This window comes from Pelophylax lessonae, assembly GCF_965119305.1.
Source record: "Pelophylax lessonae genome assembly, chromosome: 2".
Taxonomy (NCBI): domain Eukaryota; kingdom Metazoa; phylum Chordata; class Amphibia; order Anura; family Ranidae; genus Pelophylax; species Pelophylax lessonae.
The window spans coordinates 583,062,611-583,087,087 of NC_138769.1; the positions used below are offsets into that span (position 1 = coordinate 583,062,611).

The window sequence follows — 24,477 nt, forward strand, 5'->3', positions numbered from 1 at the left end:
TTTAAATATGCAATTTCCTCATCAAGCCTACAGCTGCTAACAAGAAAATATTATGAAAATTATGTATGGGATGGCATTTTATTAGACTAAGGAATAGGTAAGGCTAGACTAGAGGTTATGTTTGGTCTAAGTCTTTCCTTTAAATATATGGTAGGCCAAGTTGTAACTTTTAGCTTCTTGTTTGCTATTCAGGAACAGGAACACGCAAGAGCAAGAAATAGAATAGTAGTCAGAGCAAGCAGAAGTCAGCAACAACTGAGCAGCGGAGGTATAAAGATAGCAGGCAGAAGGCAAAGTCAGAACACAAGCCAAGATCAGCAGCAGGAAATACAGGCACAGTGGAGAAAGGAGGTAAACCAGGTTAAACGCAGAATAGCAGAAGCACAAGTCAGGGGTCACAAGAATTAAATGTCACTCTGCAACTAGGTTGTGTTGTGCTTTAAATAGGGTGATTGGCACCACAGTTAATATCAGACCTGCATGCTGAAATATGCTCACACGTACACGCATGAGTGTGCGGACGTGTACATCAGTGACCCTCAGCATCAGACCAAGGGTTTTAGAATGCACATGCACAGATCCATGGGCATGGTCATGAGTCCAAACTTTTTTCTGCTCCCCTTTAAGGCAGCCTCTGAATGCCCGATTCACTCCTCTTCTCAGGGTGGACAGTCAAAAATTGCACCAATTTGACTCTGGCGCCCCAAAATTCTCCTGTAAACCAAAGCATTTCCATTAAATCAAATATCATATATGTTCTCCCGTTTTCCTGCAATCAGTGTTGCCTTGACTTAATATCCTTGAAAACCATTAACCACTTATTGGAGCTAGAGGTACTGGATTTCAGAAATAGGTCTGGTACAGCAGGTTTACACATATACTCATGAATGATGATGTATTTTATCAGTAAGGGAAACAGAGTTCATTTGCTGCCAGATTGATCTTCATCCTGACCACAAAGAGACCGATGTATTTAGTCCCTGTTTCTTGGATAGGCATGGTAACTTCAAATTTATAGCTGACCATCATATCTCGTCTCCTGGGTTGAGGTGCAGGTCTCACCTTCTTTAACTATGTATAAAAGGCTCTTTTGTTGTCTTCTTGTGCCTTCGTGATGGCAGTATGCTGATTATTATTTTTGTCTATAAAGAACTCATATTTACCAACTGCCCACGGATTTACCAGCATAGTCACACTTTTTGATAAGCTGTCCCGCTACAGCTAAGTCCCAGGTTCTATGCCAGAATCAGGGCTGTGGGGACAGCAGAAGTTTCATTGCTTCCAGTGTCTGAATTCTACGTTCTCTCCCAGCAGTCTCTGGCACACTCTCTCTGTGCCCTCTTCGTTCTCTAATTTGCATTCATTCAGATGCTCAACCCAATTCCAGTTCCATCTGTGAAACAATCCAGAGGTAGAGCCTAGCTACAGCTGTCTGATGCTGACACTACAGTATGTGCAGGCAGGGTGGGAGTACATTGTCCACTTGGAGATCCTGCAGGGAAGGATGTGAGCTGAGTTGATTTGGGGAAGTAAGCTGGTAAAGTTTGATGTCATGGGGGATTTGTTTACAGGCACAGCCAAGGGGGGTAAGGTGACAAGGAGGGCCGGACTTAAAAGAGGGTGTGAGAGAGTGAGATAAACCTGTAGTCACCAGCTGCTGTGTGCTGCTGCTCAGTATGTCCAGGAAAATGTAAAACTTAATGTATGAACATTCCATTTAACCAAGTGTTGATCCAAACTCTGTACAAACAAAAGTGGAAACTTGCCACATAAACCTCAACACTATTACTGTGAGTAAATACAAAATAGTCCTCAAAAAGCAGAATAAAGCACAGTGTTCCCTGCTATCTGCATGGTAGCACAATTGTAAGAAGGAACATTGATTATTAAAATAATAATTTGTTTATTGAGGTTTGTTATTTTGTATCTACTCAAAGGATGTTTTGTTTATGTGGTGAGTTTACATTTTCTTCGTACAATTTGGATCCACACAGGGTTAAATGGAATGGTCATTAATGAAAGCGGTATTAAATCCAAAACCAAATATGTAATGTATTTCAGCTTACCAATCATTAGATGCAGTGGCTGCATTCGTTTTCTTTTTAAGGCATTTTTGCTTCTGTTTTCACCTGTGATCTGGAAAATAACACTCATTCTGTATTAGTGTGACTCCATTCTGGAATAAGGAGCAAAAGAAACACCTTTGGACAGCAGCATTGTCAGTCTAGGGGGAGAGGTGTGTTAGATGCACTAGCAGATTTAGATACAGTAAACAACTTGAAGCCAAACTCCAGCTCACATTGTAGTTATGCAAGCAATTACAGCAACAGTTTTTTCTATTTTTGGGATAAAGGTTTTAAGAGCGCTACATTTGCAGGAGAGCTTGTTCATTTGAAAAAACAACCAACTTACTGGCTTGATCACCAGGTAAAAATAAAAGAAAGAAAGCTTGGCAAAAAAACAAATGCAGTAATCAAATCTAAGAAATGGTAAGCTGCATTTTAATAAACAATTTCTTTTGGTTTTAATACTGCTTTAAGCTTTACATTATCTGGACATACACAGAGAACTTGGGCTTTGCTCATTTATATCTTATAACACAAAGTTGTTTTATTTGAGCAGCACTGTTGTATTTATTGTTTTATCTATTAGTTGAGGAACTTTGTGAGAGTGTGCACCGATGACCAAATGGCCGCCTTGCAAACCTGTGTCACTGAAGCCTAATGACAGAAATCCCAGGAGGGACTAAGCGCCCGAGTAAAGTGCGCCTTAACACGGAAACAAGGAACCTGACCCTTGATTGAAAAGGCCTGAATCACTGTCTGTCTGATCCATCTGGAAATGGTCGCAGAGGAAGCTGACAACCCTTTACGAGGGCCATCCATGAGCACAAAGAGAGTCCTACTTCCTGAAAGACTCCATAGCTGCTAGGTGCGCCCTAATTGCCCAGACCACATCCAAGGCATACAAGGCAATTTCCTTTGGATGTTTAGGCCTGGTGATTGCCACCCAAAAAGCCACCTTCTGGGACAGCGTAAGCAGGGGAATCTCCCGAAGGTTCTCAAAGGGAGGCTTCTGGAGGACCGAAAGCACCAAATTGAGGTCCCCAAGCGGCAATGGTGCCTGCACTGGAGGAACCAAGTGTCGGACACCCTGAAGAAAGGGAGTGTGTGGCCAAAGGTTGTTGAAAGAAGACCACCAAAGCCGACACCTGACCCTTGATGGTACTCAAGACCAATTTCTGTTCAACTTCCTGTTGAAGGAAGGTCAAGATCCGAGCCACTGAGAAGGAGCGAGGATGAACCCCAAGAGACTCAAACCACGCAATGTACGTCTTCCACGTACAATGGTGGATCCTCCTAGAAGTAGATTTCCTAGCTTCTAACAGTATAGGAATAACCAACTCAGATAAACCTCTGTCCTTCAGCATCTGACGTTCAACAGCCAGGCCATCAAAGCCAGCGACTGTAAAGCAGGATGGAAGATCGGTTCTTTGGACAGCAGATCCTCAGAGAGGTAGCTTTCAAGGAATGTCGGCGACCAGCCGCACCAGATGGGCATACCAAGCCTAGCGAGGCCAGTCCGCAGCCACTAAGATGACCGGAATCCCTTCTGTCTTGATCCTGTGTGGAAGTCTTGGCAGCAGCTTGAGAGGAGGGAAGGCGTAAATCAGATGATACTGACCCTAAGGTGCTACCAGCGCACCTGTGGCGTCCGCCAGAGGATCCCTTGACCGAGCCACAAACCTCTGCATCTTTCTGTTGAGCCAAGACTCCAACAGATCCACCTCAGGGATGCCCCACCGGAGACACAACTACCCTTGGTAAAACGCCTGCCGACTAAGAAAATCCGCCTGCCAGTTTTCCACCCCAGGAATGTGTATGGCGGAGAGGGCTAGAACGAACCGTTCTGCCCACTTTAGGATGCCGGTTACCTCCAGAGCCACCAGGACATTTCTTGTGCCCCCTTGGTGATTGACATAAGCCACAGCTGTGGCATTGTCTGAATAAATGCTCACTGGACAACCCTGAAGATGATCCGTCCAATGGTCCAGAAACAGGCTGATCGCTCGAAGTTCCAAAACATTGATCGGTAGTCTCGACTCTTCCAGCGTCCAGATGCCCTGAGCAGAATGCTTGCAGAGGACGCTTCCCCAGCCAGACAGGCTGGCATACGTGGTGAACACTGTCCAATACAAGGGGAGGAAAGATTTGCCCAGCCGAAACGCTGGAGAACGAAGCCACCATATCAGGGACTCCTTCGTTCCCTGACTCAGCTGGATCTGATTGTCCAGAGACTGCAGAGTCTTGTCCCATTTGATCAGAATCTCCCTTTGCAGGGACCTCTTATGGAATTATGCAAACTGAACCGCCTCAAAGGTAGACACCATCAGGCCCAGCACCTGCATGCAAGTCTGGAGGAATGACCATCTGTTGGAAAGCAGGAGACGAATTTCAGCCTGCAATTTCTGGAGTTTGTCCAGAGAAAGGAGCACTCTGGCTAAGGCCGAGTCCAGAGTCGGACCTTGATAGTCCAGCTTTGTGGACGGAACCAGGGCAGACTTCTGAAAATTCAGAATCCAGCCGAACTCTGGCAGAGTTCGTATTGTGATCTCTAGGTTTTACACCAGAGCAGAGTGAGGCTCTGCTCGCAGAAGGAGATCATCCAAGTAGCCCAGTACTGCAATCCCCCATTGGCATAGCAAGGCTAGCACTGGGGCTAACACTTTTGTGAAGACCTGAGGAGCAGAGGCGAGACCAAAGGGTAACGCCACAAACTGATAATGCTCCTCTCCCACGGGAAAGAGGAGGAAGCGCTGGTGACTGACACATATTGGAAAGTGAATGTAAGCATCCTTGATGTCGATAGAGGCGAGCAAATTTCCCTGATGCAGGGATGCTATGCAAATGGACTCCATTCTGGACTTCTGCTCCTGCACAAAGCACTCCTACACTTTGCCTTCCTTCTAGGAACTGTAAAAAGGTTTGAGTAAAAAACCTGAAAAGGTTCCAAAATCGGAACCCGGGAAAATCACCCCTTGATGTAACCGATCTTGTAATGCCCCAAACAGACTCTGTAAGTGGTCCGAGGACAGACGCAAGTTGGAAGGAAAGAACCTTGCCCGGGGACAAGAGCGAAACTCGATCTTGTAGCCGGACCAAATGACTTTGTGGACCCACTTGTCTTGCACCAGGGAAGTCCACGGGTCCATAAACCAGCAAAAACGTCCCCCGACCCCCGATACGGGTGAGGGCGCACCTTCATGCTGAAGGAGCCTTGTCTGCTGGTCTGGAGAAGCCTGCTCTTGGCTTGCCAGACCAGGTTTGTTTGGATCATCCTCACTATCAGAGGATTCCGGGCGTGTGGTTGCAGACACAGCAGGATGACCTACGTCTGCAGCGGCCACATCAGATTCAGGATCTGATGAGACAGATGAGGCAGGGGAAGGGGGGGGGGGCACTTTTTGCTAGCCCGTCACCCGAAGACCACCTCCACCTGGGACACAAAGAACTCCAGGACCACCGTCAGTGCATCGATGGATTAAATGGATGGTTAGGATCCAGAGGGCCCCGCAGCCTCAGAGAGGGGATCAAGTGGGGAGATGTGCTCCAAAGACTCCATGAGTCACCAGGGGGACCACATCAAAAAGTGTAAAACACTGCAAGAGACAATCTCCATCGCGCTGGCAGCTCCAACTGGTCGCCAGGCACAAGCACCAAGCGATCACCACCCAGCAGAAACAGGCACCCGCAGCCACCAGGATAATCTGCACTCCACGTGAGGCAATCAGGAAGTGAAAGGACCCAGGAGTCAGCACCAGGGGATGAGGAGGGGTTCCCACCGCCAAAATCTCCGCCCACAGGGCTCCACTGTCATGGCCGGCACTATATTCAATGGCAAACCACCGCAAAATGGTTGCCAAACTACATAAACATGGCCGCCGTGTATAGAAACACACAGGCTACAACAAAATGGTGGCCCTGCATGGCACCACAAGGTTTACAGGGACCCAGGAGAAAACCCAGGCCTCAAGGACAGACCCAGGCAGGATGGGGGGCCCTGGCAGGAGCCCCTACCAGGTACAACCCCCCCTTCGCATAGTCGATCGTCCAGTCGCTGGCGGCGCACCCCCTTGCCCTTATTGCCAGCATAGAGCCCTGCCCCCACCCCAGGAGCTGAACAAGACCACCCAAACGGCCCCAACATATGTGGAGGGAGAGGGGGAGGGGGAGTAGGATGGGGGACAGATGACGATGGGAGGGGTGCCTGACGGAAGGTAGGGAAACCCAGGGGTCTGACCAACCCAAGGAGGGGCCCACGTTATTCCCAAACCCCCCAGGAGGAGAGGGGGGACAGCTACTCACCATACCAGGAACCAGGCAGACACCGCTCCAGACAGAACCCCTCTTTATCGAAATGAGGGGCTGTCAGCCAGGAGGAACGCTGCAACCCCGGCCAAAAAAACAGTTGTATGCGACCTCACAAGGCGTTTAACTTGAAGGTCAGCCCCTGTCCAGTGGGGCTAGGTCACGGCCGAACTAATGCGGAGCTAAGGTCTGCACGCGCTCGCTTGTCAGACTTGGGGGACCACTGGATCCAGATTATCCTGCCCGTCGCCCAGCTAGGCAGTTGATTGTAGATCTCACAGGAGAAATCCAGGAGGAAAAAAATTCTATCTAAAAAAAAAAAATTGGCAGGACCAAAGATCCCAGCAAGGAACTAGGTCCTTACTCCTGACTAGACAGAAAAAAAAAAAATGGAATGCCTATAGCAGAGCGAGGGAGTATACCCCTGGGACTGCCCATGGGCGTAGCCAAACTTTTTTTCTGCCTAGTTTCCTACTCCTGTAGGGGGCAGTATAAACCAACGGTTATGAAGATCTGCAGCTGTGTCCGTCAATGAGCAAAAGGGAAAAATTGAGGACTTGTAGAGCAGGGTGGGGTTATAGGAGTAAGCCTAGGGGTGTGCCAAGCAAAGGTTTTGCAGCTGTTTAGTCACCTGAAGGTAGAAGCCTATGCAAATAAAATATATTTATAGCAGGGGGGGGGAGTACCGCGCTTTAAAGGTGCTTAGTGCATATTATTCATATAAATACATTTGCTTTCAGTGCTTTCAGATATTGATAATATAAATCCCTATGTGCTTAAAAAAATACTTCTATCTAATGTATAAATTTTCTCCAGTGTATAAATAATTAATAATAAATTAATATCTCTCCAATATATAAATATTTCTTATAGGTGATGTAAAAATTAGTGCTTCATACAATCCATAAAAATTATTATAAAGGTTATTATAAATAAAGTGCCAGGGATAAAATTATGTGCTTTTAAACCATCAATAAATATATCATTCAAAGAGTGGTAAAGTGCCAAAGTGTCCTTAAATTAAGTTAAATAAATAAATAAATAAAGCTGTGTGTGTTCAAACGACTCTTCTTTCCCAAAACTCATGCAGGTGCTCTTCCATGCAGTGGCCACTAGGTGTCCTAAGCGCTCACCTCAATTGCCTTTACAAAAAGCCTTGTGTTATTTTGCTCATGTATGGTATTTCCTCCTTCTCTATGGCGTGTAGGTCCGGCTACTAATACCCAAAATTCTCCTTTATAGATCGATATTCCAAGGGGTATGTGTGGAGCCGTTGTATCTCCAAAATAAATGGGCCACAATAGTGAAGTACCGTTTGGTAATTTATTAAAATAGACTTAAATAACAGACTCACATTATACTCCGTCTTTCCAAATGCATAACACTCGTATTGCCGCTACGTCACTTCCGGTTTGGCGTCCTACGCGTTATGCTGCGTTCTCACACAGCTTCCTCCAGGGATTCCTGGAAGAAGCTGTGTGGGCACGCAGCGTAACGCGTAGGACGCCAAACCGGAAGTGACGTAGCGGCAATACGAGTGTTATGCATTTGGAAAGACGGAGTATAATGTGAGTCTGTTATTTAAGTCTATTTTAATAAATTACCAAACGGTACTTCACTATTGTGGCCCATTTATTTTGGAGATACAACGGCTCCACACATACCCCTTGGAAAATCGATCTATAAAGGAGAATTTTGGGTATTAGTAGCCAGACCTACACGCCATAGAGAAGGAGGAAATACCATACATGAGCAAAATAACACAAGGCTTTTTTTAAAGGCAATTGAGGTGAGCGCTTAGGACACCTAGTGGCCACTGCATGGAAGAGCACCTGCATGAGTTTTGGGAAAGAAGAGTCGTTTGAACACACACAGCTTTATTTATTTATTTAACTTAATTTAAGGACACTTTGGCACTTTACCACTCTTTGAATGATATATTTATTGATGGTTTAAAAGCACATAATTTTATCACTGGCACTTTATTTATAATAACCTTTATAATAATTTTTATGGATTGTATGAAGCACTAATTTTTACATCACCTATAAGAAATATTTATATATTGGAGAGATATTAATTTATTATTAATTATTTATACACTGGAGAAAATTTATACATTAGATAGAAGTATTTTTTTAAGCACATAGGGATTTATATTATCAATATCTGAAAGCACTGAAAGCAAATGTATTTATATGAATAATATGCACTAAGCACCTTTAAAGCGCGGTACTCCCCCCCTGCTATAAATATCTGTATTGTGTAGGTTACCAATAACAGTACCTGCAGCATTAAAGGAGATAAGGATTTATATAGAGTGACAGCACGAGAATTTCACCAACCCATTAAATAAAATATATTGTATACAAAGTGTTTAAAGGTTGCTGGTTCATTGCATAACCCAGTACAAGGTATTCAAAATGTCCAAAACAGGTTTTAAACATCATTTTCCCCGAATCCTCCTCCTTAATACACACCAGATTGTAAGAGCTTTGCAAATCGAAATCGTAAACTTTAGCACTTTTGAATCTCTGACAGATTTCAGATACCAGGGAGAATCTTGCTCCAGCAAGTGATGTGCACGGATGGATAAAACTGTCAGGGAAATGGCCGTAGGAGAACTGGCAACATTGCCAGTAATAGCAATGGACATTCCTGACTCAACTGACATAGCCTGGCCTGTCAGGGAAATGGCCTATAAAAGGATGCCATAGGATCAGACTCATTGCTGGATTATCTCTCAGCTTCCTGTGCTTCCTGTTTCCTGTTTGGATTTCCTTTTGTGACCTCGGCTTGTTCCTGATTCCGTTTGATCTCCTGCTCCTGGTTTGACCCTTGGCTTCTCCCACTGACCCTGCTTCCGTTACCTACCGTGTATGACCCCGGCTTGCTTCAAGACCTCGGATATTCTGGTTTTCTCCTGTGCATGACCTCGGCTTGTACCACGGTTCCCGCTGCCTGCTCCAGTCCCAGACCTCGGCCAGTAACTGTCTCCGCTACTAGAGACTATTCCTCGGCACAAGGTAGCCCGGCTGCTTCAGAGCCCTTGAAAGACATACTCTGCTGTGATTCCAGCCTGTTCCAGTTCGCTCTCAGATTGCTCCTGATTCTACCTACCTGCCTGCAGCTGGTAACCCGTGCCACTTGGGGCGCCACACCCTCTGTACCATCCCCAGGGGTGCGCCGCACTGAGCCGCAAGGGGAGCCCTCTCAGCACTTCGGCCTCGGATCAGGTAACCCTGACAGTATAATCCAGCCATGTCAGGCCGACAGAGGTGCTTCCCCACTCGAGGCTCTGTGCCAGCAGGTCACTGCCCTCACCCAGGCAGTACAGCGTCTACAGGAGGGATACTTCCAACTGGAAGGTCGACTGCAACATCTGACAATTTCTCCTGCGGACCTCAGTCCTCCATCCACCAGCACAGTTTCTGCTCCACCCCTTACAGGACAGCCGGTTTCCTCCCACACTATGGTTCCTTCTCCAGAGCCACGGGTGCCAATACCGGAACGCATCTCCGGTGATCGGAAGAAATTCAGGGCCTTCAGAAACGCCTGCCAACTATACCTGGCCATCCAGCCTAGTACTTTTACTTCAGAGACTGTAAAGGTTGGATTTGTGATTTCATTGCTGTTGGAGGAGCCCCAGGCCTGGGCCCATGGCCTGCTGGAGCAAAAAGAACCCTGCTCTCAATTCTATGGACACCTTCTTTGATCTAATGGCCCAACTGTATGATGATCCTCAGCGTGTGGCTACGGCTGAGGCTACCTTGCATTCCCTCCAGCAGGGAAAAAAAAGGCCCGCCGAAGATTACACAGTAGAATTCCGCAAGTGGTCTGCTGATACGTGCTGGAATGAGGCGGACCTTAGGTACCAATACCGTCTGGGATTATCCGAATCTCTTAAGGACGAGCTGGCCAGGGTAGAGACTCCCACTACCCTGGAGGGACTGATTCAACTTACTATCCAGCTCGATAGGCGCCTCCGGGAGCGTCGGTCTGAGCGCTCACAGACTTCTCGCCCAACCTGGATGTTGCCTAGGGCCCCTTACCACTTCACTCCAACTCCAGCACCAGCGCCTTTCCCCGCTATCCATGCAGAGGATGAACCAATGCAGATTGGCCTGGTGCGTTCTTCACTGAGTGCAGATGAAAGACAACGCCGCCGACAAGCCAATCTTTGTCTCTACTGTGGAGGGTCCGGACACTTCCTACGAAACTGCCCCGTGAGACCCCGTAAGTTCCTCCCACAAAGTTCTTACTTCCAAGTATCTGGATCTTCTCCGTCTCATCTCGTTCTTCCTGTCTGACTACAGGTGGCGGAAGAGGAGGTCCGACTCCTAGCCATAGTTGATTCGGGGGCTTGCAGCTGTTTTATGGACTTGACTTTGGCAAGAAGACTCCGTGCACCCCTCTGCAATAAACATCAGCGACTTGAGGTGCATCTGGCCGATGGTTCCTTGCCCAGTTCTGGACATGTCACCCAGGAAACCAAGCCCATCCTCACAATAACAGACTCTGGGCACCAGGAATTAATTTGTTTTGACATCCTTTGCACTTCCATGTTCCCCATCATCCTGGGAATTCCCTGGTTGCAGGCCCATAATCCACAGATCAACTGGGCCAAGAAGGAGATTTCCTTTCCCTCTTCCTACTGCCTGCAACACTGCCTCGTTCCCGGGGTTAGCAGTCCCGTTAGTTGTTCAACCATCCAATCAATTCCAGATGTTGGTCAGGCTATACCTACAGTCTAACACGAGTTTTTGGATGTTTTTGATGAGAAGAAGGCTAATGTTCTCCCACCTCATCGACCTTACGACTGTCCCATTGAACTGCTTCCCGGTGCCGAGATCCCCTTCGGGCGTATATTTCCGTTATCGGAGGTTGAGCTAGAGACTTTACGACTGTATATTGATGAGAACCTTGAAAAGGGATTCATCCGCCCTTCTTCCTCCCCTGCTGGAGCTGGAATTTTTTTTGTCGGGAAGAAGGATGGTTCACTAAGGCCATGTGTGGATTACAGGGAACTTAACAAAATTACTATTAAAAACCGGTACCCACTTCCCCTCATTCCTGAACTTTTCCAAAGGTTCCGAACTGCCCAGCTCTTTACTAAACTTGACATACGGAGAGCTTACAATCTAGTTCATATCCAGGAGGGGGACGAATGGAAAACAGCTTTCAGGACCCTGGTTCGGACATTTTGAATATTTAGTTATGCCATTCGGATTATGTAACGCCCCAGCCACGTTCCAGCACTTCGTAAACTATATTTTCCGGGAATTTCTGGACTATTTCGTAATCGTTTACCTAGATGACATCCTCATCTTCTCTGCTACCCTGGATCTCCACAGAGCTCACGTGAAAAAAGTCCTTGCAACTCTAAGGAAGCATGGTTTATACATTAAAGCAGAAAAGTGCCAATTTGAAAAGACTTCCATCCAATTCCTGGGTCTTATCATCTCTACCGAGGGACTCGCAATGGACCCACAAAAGGTGAAAGCTATCCTTGAATGGCCAGCCCCTTCAGATAAGAAGGGTGTTCAGCGATTTATAGGATTTGCTAATTTTTACCGAAGATTTGTAAAAGACTTTTCAGCTATCATTTCACCAATTACTCAGCTGACTCGTCAGCAGACCAGATTCAAATGGTCCCCAGAAGCTCAGGCAGCATTTGACAAACTCAAAGGACTGTTCACCTCTGCACCAGTCTTACAGCACCCAGATCCAGCTTTACCCTTTGTGTTAGAGGTAGACGCCTCAGAAATAGCCACAGGGGCCATCTTGTCTCAGCGCCAAGGACCTAAGGCCTTACTCCACCCTATTGCCTTTTTCTCTCAAAAGATGAGCCCCTCAGAGAGAAATTACGACGTGGGTGACCGAGAACTGTTGGCCATTAAAACTGCCTTGGAGGAGTGGAGATATTTATTGGAAGGTGCCGCCCACCCAATTATGATCTTCACGGATCATAAAAATTTAGAATACCTGAGGGCCGCTAAACGTCTGAGACCACGACAGGCCCGGTGGGCTTTATTTTTCTCAAGATTTAATTTCCACATAACTTACCGACCAGACTCCAAGAATGGGAAAGCAGACGCCCTCTCCCAAATGTTCCCTGATACCCCTGAGTCTGTGGAACCAAGTACCATTCTGTCAGCACAACATTTTTTCCTGATCCAGCCAGAATTAAAATCCTCAATTAAACAGGCATCCACCCAGTATGCGGACACAGAAGTACCCTCCTTGGAGAGTCGAGACGGGTTTCTTTGGCACCAGGACAAAGTTTTCGTTCCCCAACCAGTCAGGCTCCAAGTTCTAAAGACTTTCCATGACCATCAGCTGGCCGGACATTTTGGTGTACGAAAGACCCTTGAGCTTATCCAACGCTCCTTCTGGTGGCCCAATTTAAGGAAGGATTGCCAGTCTTATGTTAGCTCCTGTGTGGTCTGTCAGTGCTACAAGGGGTCCAACACCAAGTCCTGGGGTCTGTTAAGGCCTCTACCTATCCCTGAGCAACCCTGGAAGATTATCTCATTGGACTTTATTGTTGACTTACCTTCCTCTGGGGGTTTTACTACCATCTTGGTGGTAGTGGATCGTCTGACCAAAATGGCCCACTTTTTGCCCATGACCGGCACTCCATCAGCCCCGGAAACAGCAAAAATGTTCATCAAGGAAGTAATCAGACTACATGGGCTTCCGGATGATATTGTTTCCGATAGAGGAGTACAGTTCACCTCCAGATTCTGGAAGGATCTTTCTAAGACCTTGTCCATTAAAATATGTCTTTCTTCCGCTTACCATCCCCAAAGCAATGGCCAGACAGAAAGAACAAACCAGACTCTAGAACAGTATCTTCGTTGTTTCTGTACTTTTGCCCAAAATTACTGGATATCCCTTCTCCCATGTGCGGAGTTTGCATACAATAATTCAGTACATGCCGCCACTAACCAGTCCCCATTTTGGGCGAATTATGGGTTCCATCCCTCCTTTTTGCCCAATACCCTTCCTGAGGCATCTGTCCCTGCAGTCCAAGACCAGATTGATTCTATCCGGACGAACTACTTATTCCTTCAGGAGGCCATCCAGAAAGCACAAACAGATTACAAGAGGTTCTATGATAAAAAGAAAAGAAACAAACCTACCTTTAAAAAAGGGGACAAAGTGTGGCTTTCCTCAGCTAATCTGAAACTTTCCTGCCCATCCCGGAAACTGGGTCCAAGATTTGTTGGACCCTTTGAGATCAAAAGGGAGGTCAACCCTGTGGCTTTCGAACTGGTTTTACCCAGCTCCTACAAAATTCACCCAGTATTTAACGTATCTCTGCTAAAACCAGTTGTACCCAGTCCTTTTTCTGGTAGGGATGAATTGCCTCCTCCTCCAGTCCTGGTGGAAGGCGAAGCAGAGTACGAAGTGGAGGCCATAATGTATTGCAGAAAGAGGGGTAGAAAAACCCAGTACCTCATCAAGTGGAAGGGATATTCTGCAGAGGAAAATTCCTGGGAGCCTGCAGATAATGTTCACGCTCCTAGACTGATCCGGGAGTTCCACAACAGACACTCAGAGAGACTGGCCCGTCTGGGCATCCGGACCCAGTCCCAGACCTCGGCCAGTACCTGTCTCCGCTACTAGAGACTATTCCTCGGCACAAGGTAGCCCGGCTGCTTCAGAGCCCTTGAAAGACATACTCTGCTGTGATTTCAGCCTGTTCCAGTTCGCTCTCAGATTGCTCCTGATTCTACCTACCTGCCTGCAGCTGGTAACCCGTGCCACTTGGGGCGCCACACCCTCTGTACCATCTCCAGGGGTGCGCCGCACTGAGCCGCAAGGGGAGCCCTCTCAGCACTTCGGCCTCGGATCAGGTAACCCTGACAAAAACCCTTGTTCAAGTTTTCTGGAATGTACTGGCAAAGCACTTCCAGCTTAAGTTCAGCAAGAGGAAAGATTTGCCCAAATTATATTTCTGCCACTGATAAGAGTTCAACTGGGTAATTACATGGGCAAAGAAGGGGATGAAGAGTGTCAACCCTCTTCCTATCAAAAACATCCAAAAAAAAGAATTTTTGGCTTACCGTAAAATCCTTTTCTCTGAAGTTCATTGACAGACGCAGCTTCATTTCTTCTTTAGCCATTGAGTTATGCTCCTCCAATCAGGAATAGGACACTGGGCAGGAAAAAGCTTTCACCACGCCCATGGAGCTGTCCCTGAAGGCATAACCCCACACACTCTGCTACAGCCCTCAGTTTCGTTGCAAGCAGTGTTTAGAAGACAACAACCCCATTCCACTCATAATTAGAGGGGCGGGTGCTGCATCTGTCAATGAACTTCAGAGAAAAGGATTTTACGGTAACACAAAAATCCAGTTTTCTCTATCGTTTATTGACAGACGCAGTTTCATATATTCTTTAGCCATTGAGATGTCCCAAAGCAGTGTTTTCATGAGTGGTGGAAAAAAACCAACGCAAAGAAGAACGTAATTCCCCAAAGGTTAAACATAGCCCACAGGGTAACAAGGAGCTCAACCAGGAACAACTGGAGCTCACCTAGAAAAAACATACACCCTCAAAGAGAAAAAATATCTCTTTTAAACAGCAGCCTTCAAAACCTTGTGGCCAAAAGAGGCATCCGAAGATGCCAACACATCTACCTTGTAGAATTTTGTAAATGTGTGCACTGACGACCAAGTTTCCACCTTGCAAACTTGTATCACTGACGCCTGATAGCCTAAAGCCCAAGAAGCACCCAGCGCTCTAGTAGAAAGCGCCTTCACAGAGAAAGGAGGAACCTGACCCTTCAGTGAATAAGCCTGAACCACTGTGTGCCTGATCCATCTGGATATGGTCGCAGCAGACGCAGCCAATTATTTTCAAGGTCCTTCGGTAAGGACAAAAAGAGAGTCTGCTTTCCGGAAAGATTCAGTAGCCACCAGGTAAACTCTAATTGCCCGAACCCCATCCAAAGAAGGCAAAGCATTTTCCTTGGGATGCTTGGGCTTAGGACACAGTGAAGGCAGCACAATGTCTTCATTCAAATGGAAATCAGAAACCACCTTAGGAAGAAACAACTGATTAGGTTGAAGTACCACTTTATCTCTGTGGAACACCAGGAAAGGCGAACGGCAAGACGCCGCCGCTAGTTCAGACACCCTGCGGGCAGAAGTGATACCCACCAAAAAGGCAACCTTCTGAGATAATGTAAGCAAAGGGATCGCCCTAATGTTCTCAAAAGGAGGTTTTTGAAGAAACGATAACACCAAATTCAGATCCCCCGGAGGTAATGTTTAAAACGCTTGGGCACCACTAACATGCACTTAATGCCCCCCCCCCCCGTTCTTTGACAATATTGTCAAAAAGTTACGGACAGGGGAACACTTTTCCCGATTTCTGGGATTTGCGGGTGCCAAAAGACACCTGCGGTCCTGACACTGTAGACTCATCCGCCATTTTTAAAGTTTCTCGCACTGAAACTATAAAGTGCTTTCACCAAAGCACTTTCCACGCATCGGCTGACGAGGACAGGTCCTCTCTGCCATCAGAATGCTATGACACAGAGCCACCAGGATGGGATGAGTCTGCGTTGGCCACATCAGCCTCTGAATCTGAGGAAACAACAGAGGGAGGCGAAGGCAAAGGGCGCTTACGGCAAGCGTTACTTTTTAACACTAAATCCACTTTTGACACTGAACTTTCCAAAACTGCTGTAAAAGCTGACAGAAGCTGCGACCCAGAGGGTTCCGCAGTCGCACTGAGGGGGTCTGTAGGTGAAATTTGGTCCTGGGACTCCATGTTCACTAAATTTAAAGAGATGTAATGTCACTTTAAAAAGTTGCAAAAACACAATCGTTTCTAGCCTAACACAGTCTGTTAGCAGTGTATGTGAGGATACCCACAGGAGACCCCAAAAAACATTTCCAAACCCTTGTTGTAATGCATGGAGTGTAACCTCAGTAGTGGCAGCCAATGGGGGAGAGTTGTAGAATTACACCGTGGCTTAAAAGAAGGATGTAATTGTGGCTAACACAGAGCTGTTCTGTTCAATTAGGAAATGCTCCCAATTACAAGGAGATGACATATCCCACGTTGGTTACCTCTAAAAAGAAAGTTTTTGGCTGGAGCGCAAAGTTTGCCTGCATTTCTTTATGCCCAGAATTTACTCCGATCCCCTGAAAAGCTTTTTAGGGGTTGGTACACATGGCTCAGGCAGTGGGACCACCAAGGTGTGGATGGAATTTTCTGTCATGGCAAGTTCAATGATGGGTAGATTTCCAGTGACTAGAGTAGCAGATGTAGAAGCTGCTGTAATGATGGGTTGGATGCAAACCTCCAATTGGAAATACCTCTCTTGCAAATTTGTGACAGCTTGAGACAATTTGGACATCTGCTGGCATAGTATGTCCAGTGATGATGAACCTCTTTTAGCCTCTGACATAGCTGTGTGGTCCTGTCACTTACCTATTTGAAGACAACAGTTCCTTACTTAGACATCCTGCCAATAAGCCCTGGAATTGGTGCATAGGAGCCCACAATGGGCCCTGACGCAGCAGATGGCATGGAGACTGCCTGAACACTGCTGAGGTGCTGGAAAGGTTTAAGTCAAATCTATGTTGAATTCTGGTTTATTGATTGGGCACAGTGGCAGCAAGCAGAATCACAGTAAGGACGTGCAAAAGTCAGCAATAACTGGGCAGCAGAGGTACCAAGACAGCAGGCAGAAGGTGAAGTCAGGACACACGCCAAGGTAATCAGTGGGTGATATGGGTATGGCAGATTCAGAAGGCAAGCCAGGTCAAACACAGAAGTCAGGTCATTGGAATTCGTGACCACTCATTAAATTCCCAATATACAAACAGAAACAATTTTGCCCTGGGGACTTTAAAATGAGGCTACACACTCACACACATAGTACCATAAAATTCAAATAATTTGTTTTGACAGTGATAGAAATGGTAAATACATAGAATACAAACATGTTTGGACTGATCAGTGGTGTCCATTACAACAACATAGACAATATTATACAATATATGCAATAGCAGTGTGAACCTGCATTCAATGCGTATATGAAACATATGTTGAACATGATAGAATGTAGTAGCCTTGTACTGTACTGACGCGTTTCGCGAAATGTGATTCGCTTTATCAAAGTAGGTTTCTGCCATGTATCTACAAAGTAAAAAATGTTGTCAATAATACAGCTATGTTTGTATGAAATGTTCAATGTGAAAAGGAGCAAGCAGACATCAAGGCTCCATACTCACTATATCAATCTCAACATGAAAGCGCCGGATACGCTGGTCCATAAGAACGTCTAATTTTCATTAAAATTATGTAAGTTGTAAAAATGTAAGTTTTAAAGGGAAGACTCCCGAACTATTACCAATAAAAGCTTTGAGCACAATGAAGTCACATTACTTCCTTACGTTTTAAGCACTAAAGCACCATTATGGAAACTACCTTACCATAGTACCTACATATCATATATTATACTATAGATCGGAAATAGACTCTGGTACAAACAGAGGAAGAAAAAACCACAGAAACCCACCCGCTTGGAGGAAGTGTTTGTTAACCCTCCACCAGCCAAAAACTGTAAGTGGTCATCATATATATAATGTATATACCTATAATGGACACAATATACTCATCTAAATTTATATATTTCAACATATATATACAATTATTATTCATTATCTACCACCATCCCAGGCTGCACGCAGAACATGATCTCGTTGTGACTACAAAAAAGGACAGGGGAGCCATATGCAGTCAATGCCAGCAGCACCCATGTACGTGAAACACAATTACCTTTATATACAAAATTATGTGTATTTATCTTTGATAACAATACTGAAGGTATATACTCCTTTTTTATAGAACAAGCATAGAGTGACCTTTTTAACGCTTTGAAAAAGGCCCATGAGCCGAAAAGCGTCAGCGAACATTGAGGACCCTCTTGCGGGGAACAATATCCCTTTAATATCTATGGGAAAACAACCCCACAAACTCCTCAAGAACATGTCACTTCTGCACTATTGTCACTGATTCTCTTCAGAATCAACCTCTTTTTTACTTCCTCACACTTGGGTCTTTAACCCAAGCACATTATTCACCTTTTACGGTATTTATAATACTTGGAATTATATATGTAAATAAATCTATATTGACTTTTTTCAAACACTATTTTCTTTACTGCCTAATTGAGCATTCATGTTATATAACCTTCATTACATATACCCCCCCCCCCCTACTTGCCCGTAAAGTCCCATTCATATTTGGTTTGAGGCACCAATAAAACCCCAATATAGGAAATGTATGATTTATCACTCACATAATCACTATATAGCTTGCCTATCAGAAGCACAGCTCTAGTCTATAGGATCACTTACCCCTAAAGCCTAGTACACACAATAAGATTATCAGACAAATTATCGTCCTATTTTTTTATTTTTTTTGCATGCTAGTCTCCATATCGAAAATGAAGAGGTTACTAAAGTATGAAAATTCTTGTACTACAGAATAAAAATTCAGAAGTGATGTAATGAATGGTATTGTATTTGTACTGTATTTTTGGCCAAAAAGTGTACTGATCAAATGAAAATTGAATGATCTGGTATCGTACGAGAACATTTTTTGTGTTTGTCCCTTTGGAAAATTTCTAAAGAAAGCTTTGTACTAACGATCAGAGTATTGTACGATCGCTTCGAAAGCGGTATTTTTTTGTACGATTTTCTGATCGTGTGCACGGGCCCTAAAGGGTACCCAGGATTGCCAACCACCTATAAATTTACAGTTTGTAAAAATTGGCCGATTTTCAAATTGTCCTTAAACTGTCCTTGTCAGTTAAAGTAACGCAGTGCCGTATCGCAAAAAATGGACTGGTCATTAAGGGGGTAAAACCTTCCGGTCCATAAGTGTTTACATTTTTTTGTCTATATCAGCAGTAATTATGCCTTGACTGCCTTGATTCCTCCAGTTCTCTGCTCGTGCTTCTGTACAAGCTTTCAGTTGGAGAGCTGGAGGAAGTGTCATTGAACTATGAATGCGCTAATTACTGCACTCATATTCCATTGACAACTACAAGTTTATCTGTCATGGTGGCTGATGGAACTTGTCGTTTACTCATTCACAGATCTCTGTGAATGAATGGATGACGTAGCTGTGGAACCCCCAAACACGCTGTTATGGTGAAAGGGGGCTCAAGGGGTGGTGCTTAGCAACAAGTTACATGTTACACTAAAGAATATATATAATAGCATTGTCATTTTGTTTTTTTTAACTTTTTCTAACAGTACTGTACTAAGGTAAATCTATATAAAAAATTGAAAATCAAATATTAATTTAAATGTTGTATTTCAATTATTTCCAGCCTACTCCTGGTAATCTGTATGATCCTGACATTTGTAAACTTACTTTGTGAAGATCCCCACATATTTACTTCCAATAATTCTGTGTCGTGTATTCACTATGTTCTGTGAGTAGGCACTGCTGTGTCACATAATTCAGAGCTTGCCTTCTGAGCTACAGAGATGCTGAGAGGAGGAGTTTTAGGAGGCGGAGTCAGTACAGGAATCACAACTTACAGGTAATATGGGATATGTAGTCCTTAGAAATTTAATGCAAACAGCAGCGGAGACACTGAAAAGTATGTAAGGAAACCAGGAAATTGGGGAAGGAGCTGGGCAGCAGACAATACAGCACTCACAACATGAAACACAATTTTCAAGTGAGCCAGTGAGGGAACTACCAGGGGTGCAGCGGTCGCACTTGCGACCGGGCCCTGGTGTCCCGCCACTGTGGGGGGGACCTGCTGACTTCTCTGGTTAGGTTATACTAGACGGAACAGGGACACTTGCTGCACAGCGCAGCGGACCGCCCACACAGTCTCAGCCCGGTCCGTGCAGCTGCAGGCTGATGAATGGACATTCTGTCTGAGAGCCGATCTGCTGACCCAGTACAGTGGTGGGGAGGAGCTGCAATTCTGATTGGTTGTGATGCTGAATGAGGATGGATGTCACAGGAGACACGTGGAGCAGAGAGGGCGCCGAGAGAGACAGCAATGCAGGGGGAACCGAGTGCACAGTGACAGCAAGTAAGTGTCACTGAATCTATTCCCCACCACCACCACTGCTGCTGACACTCACACCCCCATCCATCCCCCCAGCCCTGACACTCACCCCCCCTCCCTAGCCCTGACACCCATCCCATCCATCCCCCCCCGCCCTGACACTCACCCCCCCTCCCTAGCCCTGACACCCATCCCATCCATCCCCCCCAGCCCTGACACTCACCCCCCCTCCCTAGCCCTGACACCCATCCCATCCATCCACCCCAGCCCTGACACTCACCCCTCCTCCCTAGCCCTGACACCTATCCCATCCATCCCCCCCAGCCCTGACACTCACCCCTCCTCCCTAGCCCTGACACCCATCCCATCCATCCCCCCCCAGCCCTGACACTCACCCCTCCTCCCTAGCCCTGACACTCATCCCACCCATCCCCCCCCCAGCCCTGACACTCAACCCACCCATCCCCCCCAGCCCAGCCCTGATACTCATCCCATCCATCCCTAGCCCTGACACTCATCCCATCTGTCCCCAGCCCTGTCACTCATCCCATCCATCCCTAGCCCTGACACTCATCACCCCCCCCCCCAGCACTCCCGCTCATCCCCCTTCCCCACCAGCACTGCCACAATTGCATGCTCCAGGATTCCCATACAGCCACCTGCACACCTAACTAGGAGGGGCAACATATAAAGGAACCAATTTTCTTAATATTCCTCCTGCAGCCTTTTAGCTGCTGCAGGAGGAAAATAAAGGGGGTTTATTCCTCTATATGCCACCCCTCCTATCCACCGCCTGCTGCCCCAAGCTCTTGTGCCCGCAAAAAAAAAAAAAAAAAAAATGTAAAAAAATAAAATTGTGAAAAAATAAACTGGTAAAAAATAAAATAACTAAAATAAAAAAAAAAAGACACCAGTGGCTGAACTACCAGGGTCCCAAAAGTTGCACTTGTGACCGGGCCCTAGCATTTTGCCAATGGCTGAGGGTCAGGGGGGCCCTTTATGGTGTCTTGCACCCGGGCCCGGAAGGTTCTAGTTACGCCTCTGAAGTGAGCTTATATTGGATTGTCTAATTTAACATATGCTTCTACAAGACTGATGTTATAAAATTAAATTATATGCTGTGACCACAGAGGTCCTTTATATAAGTGAAGGTGTAAGACTCGCAAGTGACTTTCTGTGTTACCTACCACAAACAAATATGATGCTGGCATTGCTTTGTACTTTGCAGTATAAAGAAAGATCTGAACTTACAATGGCTGGGTTGAAGGTAAAGCTTGCTGGCTGGACCGTGAGCTGTGGCTGAGGTTCTGCTTTTGATACTGTATTTGACACCAGGGCTGTTGGAGTCTGCAGAGCTGGTGTAGCCTGCAGAGCAGTCTGTTGCTGGACAGCTGCTTGAAGGGCAGCTTGAGCCTGAACAGCTGGCTGCGCCTGGTAAACTGCTTGAATGGCTTGTGCTGCCTGCACAGGAGTCTGTAGGGCAGTATTCAAAACTGAAGCTGCTGTAACAGAGGAGAAGATAGTATGAAGCAAGAGAACAAAAATTGCACAGAGAATGACAGTTTCATTTTCAGCGACAGTCAGGTAAGGTCCATTGTAAAATCAGTCAGAAAAACAACATTATTATTATACAGGATTTATATAGTGCAAACAGTATGCAGAGAGCTTTTTTTGTATTTTGGGTAAGGCTTCTTGCACACTACTTCCTAAAAACTCAGCATTTTTAGGCATACAGCCTTTTTTTTGTAAACGTGTGTAAACGTGCTGTGTATAGATGACTAAAAAAAACATACAGATATCTGCATTGCTGGTCAGTATTTGTATGCACGCATGCTTGCAAAATGTTAATTTGAAGAGGTTAGAACTGCATTCTGGGAGCTAGAATTTATTTTACTCGTGTACATGCAAACAGGGCCGGTTTTAGACAAAGTGTGGCCCTGGGCAAACCTAAAAGTGGGGCCCCAAATTTTTTTATATTCTACCAAAAATATAGGCGCATTTAATCAATTTAGCCAAATAAAACATACAACTACATGAAAATATGCTTTAATTAAATAACATTAAATAGAATAAATAAAATATAACAAAATCAATATATCAATACCTCTCTGTCTCTCTCTCTCTCTCGTGTCTCTCTCTCTCTCATGTCTCTCTCTCTCTCTCATGTCTCTCTCTCTCATGTCTCTCTCTCTCATGTCTCTCTCTCTCTCTCATGTCTCATGTCTATCTCTCTCTCATGTCTCTCTTTCTCTCTCTCATGTCTCTCTCTCTCTCTCTCATGTCTCTCTCTCTCTCTCTCTCTCTCTCATGTCTCTCTCTCTCTCTCTCATGTCTCTCTCTCTCTCATGTCTCTCTATGTCTCTCTCATGTCTCTCCTCTCTGTCATGTCTCTCTCCTCTCATGTCTCTCTTCTCTCATATCTCTCTCATGTCTCTCTCTCTCTCATGTCTCTCTTCTCTCATATCTCTCTCATGTCTCTCTCTCTCATATCTCTCTCATGTCTCTCCTCTTATTTCTCTCTCTCATGTCTCTCTCTCTCTCATCTCTCTCTTTCTCTCTCTCTCTCATGTCTCTCTCCTCTCATGTCTCTCTCATGTCTCTCCTCTCTCTCATGTCTCTCTCTCTCATGTCTCTCTAATGTCTCTCCTCTCAGTCGTGTCTCTCTCCTCTCATGTCTCTCTCTCGTCCTCTCATGTCTCTCTCTCTCCTCTCATGTCTCTCTCTTCACATGTCTTTCTCTCTCATGTCTCTCTCTTGTCCTCGTATGTCTCTCTCTTGTCCTCTCATGTCTCTCTCGTCCTCTCATGTCTCTCTCTTGTCCTCTCATGTCTCTCTCTCTTGTCCTCTCATGTCTCTCTCTCTTGTCCTCTCATGTCTCTCTCTCTTGTCCTCTCATGTCTCTCTCTCTTTTTCTCTCATGTCTCTCTCTTGTCCTCTCATGTCTCTCTCTTGTCCTCTCATGTCTCTCTCTCTCGTCCTCTCATGTCTCTCTCTCTCTTGTCCTCTCATGTCTCTCTCTCTTGTCCTCTCATGTCTCTCTCTCTCTTGTCCTCTCATGTCTCTCTCTCTTGTCCTCTCATGTCTCTCTCTCTTGTCCTCTCATGTCTCTCTCTCTTGTCCTCTCATGTCTCTCTCTCATGTCTCTCTTGTCCTCTCATGTCTCTCTCTTGTCCTCTCATGTCTCTCTCTTGTCCTCTCATGTCTCTCTCTCTTGTCCTCTCATGTCTCTCTCTCTCATGTCTCTCTTGTCCTCTCATGTCTCTCTCTTGTCGTCTCATGTCTCTCTCTCGTCTTCTCATGTCTCTCTCTCGTCCTCTCATGTCTCTCTCTCGTCCTCTTATGTCTCTCTCTCGTCCTCTCATGTCTCTCTCTTGTCCTCTCATGTCTCTCTCTCTCTCTTGTCCTCATGTCTCTCCCTCTCTTGTCCTCATGTCTCTCTTTCTTGTCCTCTCATGTCTCAGCCTCTCATGTCTCTCTCTTCTCCTCTCATGTCTCTCTCTCTTGTCCTCTCATGTCTCTCTCTCTTGTCCTCTCATGTCTCTCTCTCTCTTGTCCTCTCATGTCTCTCTCTCTTGTCCTCTCATGTCTCTCCCTCATGTCTCTCTTGTCCTCTCATGTCTCTCTCTTGTCCTCTCATGTCTCTCTCTCGTCCTCTCATGTCTCTCTCTCGTCCTCTTATGTCTCTCTCGTCCTCTCATGTCTCTCTCTTGTCCTCTCATGTCTCTCTCTCTCTCTTGTCCTCATGTCTCTCTCTCTCTTGTCCTCATGTCTCTCTTTCTTGTCCTCTCATGTCTCGTCCTCTCATGTCTCTCTCTTCTCCTCTCATGTCTCTCTCTCTTGTCCTCTCATGTCTCTCTCTCTTGTCCTCTCATGTCTCTCTCTCTCTTGTCCTCTCATGTCTCTCTCTTGTCCTCTCATGTCTCTCTCTCTTGTCCTCTCATGTCTCTCTCTCTTGTCCTCTCATGTCTCTCTCTCATGTCTCTCTTGTCCTCTCATGTCTCTCTCATGTCTCTCCTCTTGTCCTCTCATGTCTCTCTCTTGTCC

The 24,477-nt window shown here is 45.8% G+C and overlaps 1 protein-coding gene across 1 annotated transcript in view; it reads right to left on the reverse strand.

Moving 5' to 3' along the window:
* POU6F1 (POU class 6 homeobox 1) overlaps positions 1-24,477 on the reverse strand; it is a 220,988-nt gene that overhangs the window by 114,960 nt on the left and 81,551 nt on the right. The window contains exon 5 of the mRNA XM_082247200.1: positions 21,685-21,935. Coding sequence (XP_082103326.1) covers positions 21,685-21,935 — 251 coding nt within the window. The remainder of the gene's footprint in view (positions 1-21,684; positions 21,936-24,477) is intronic.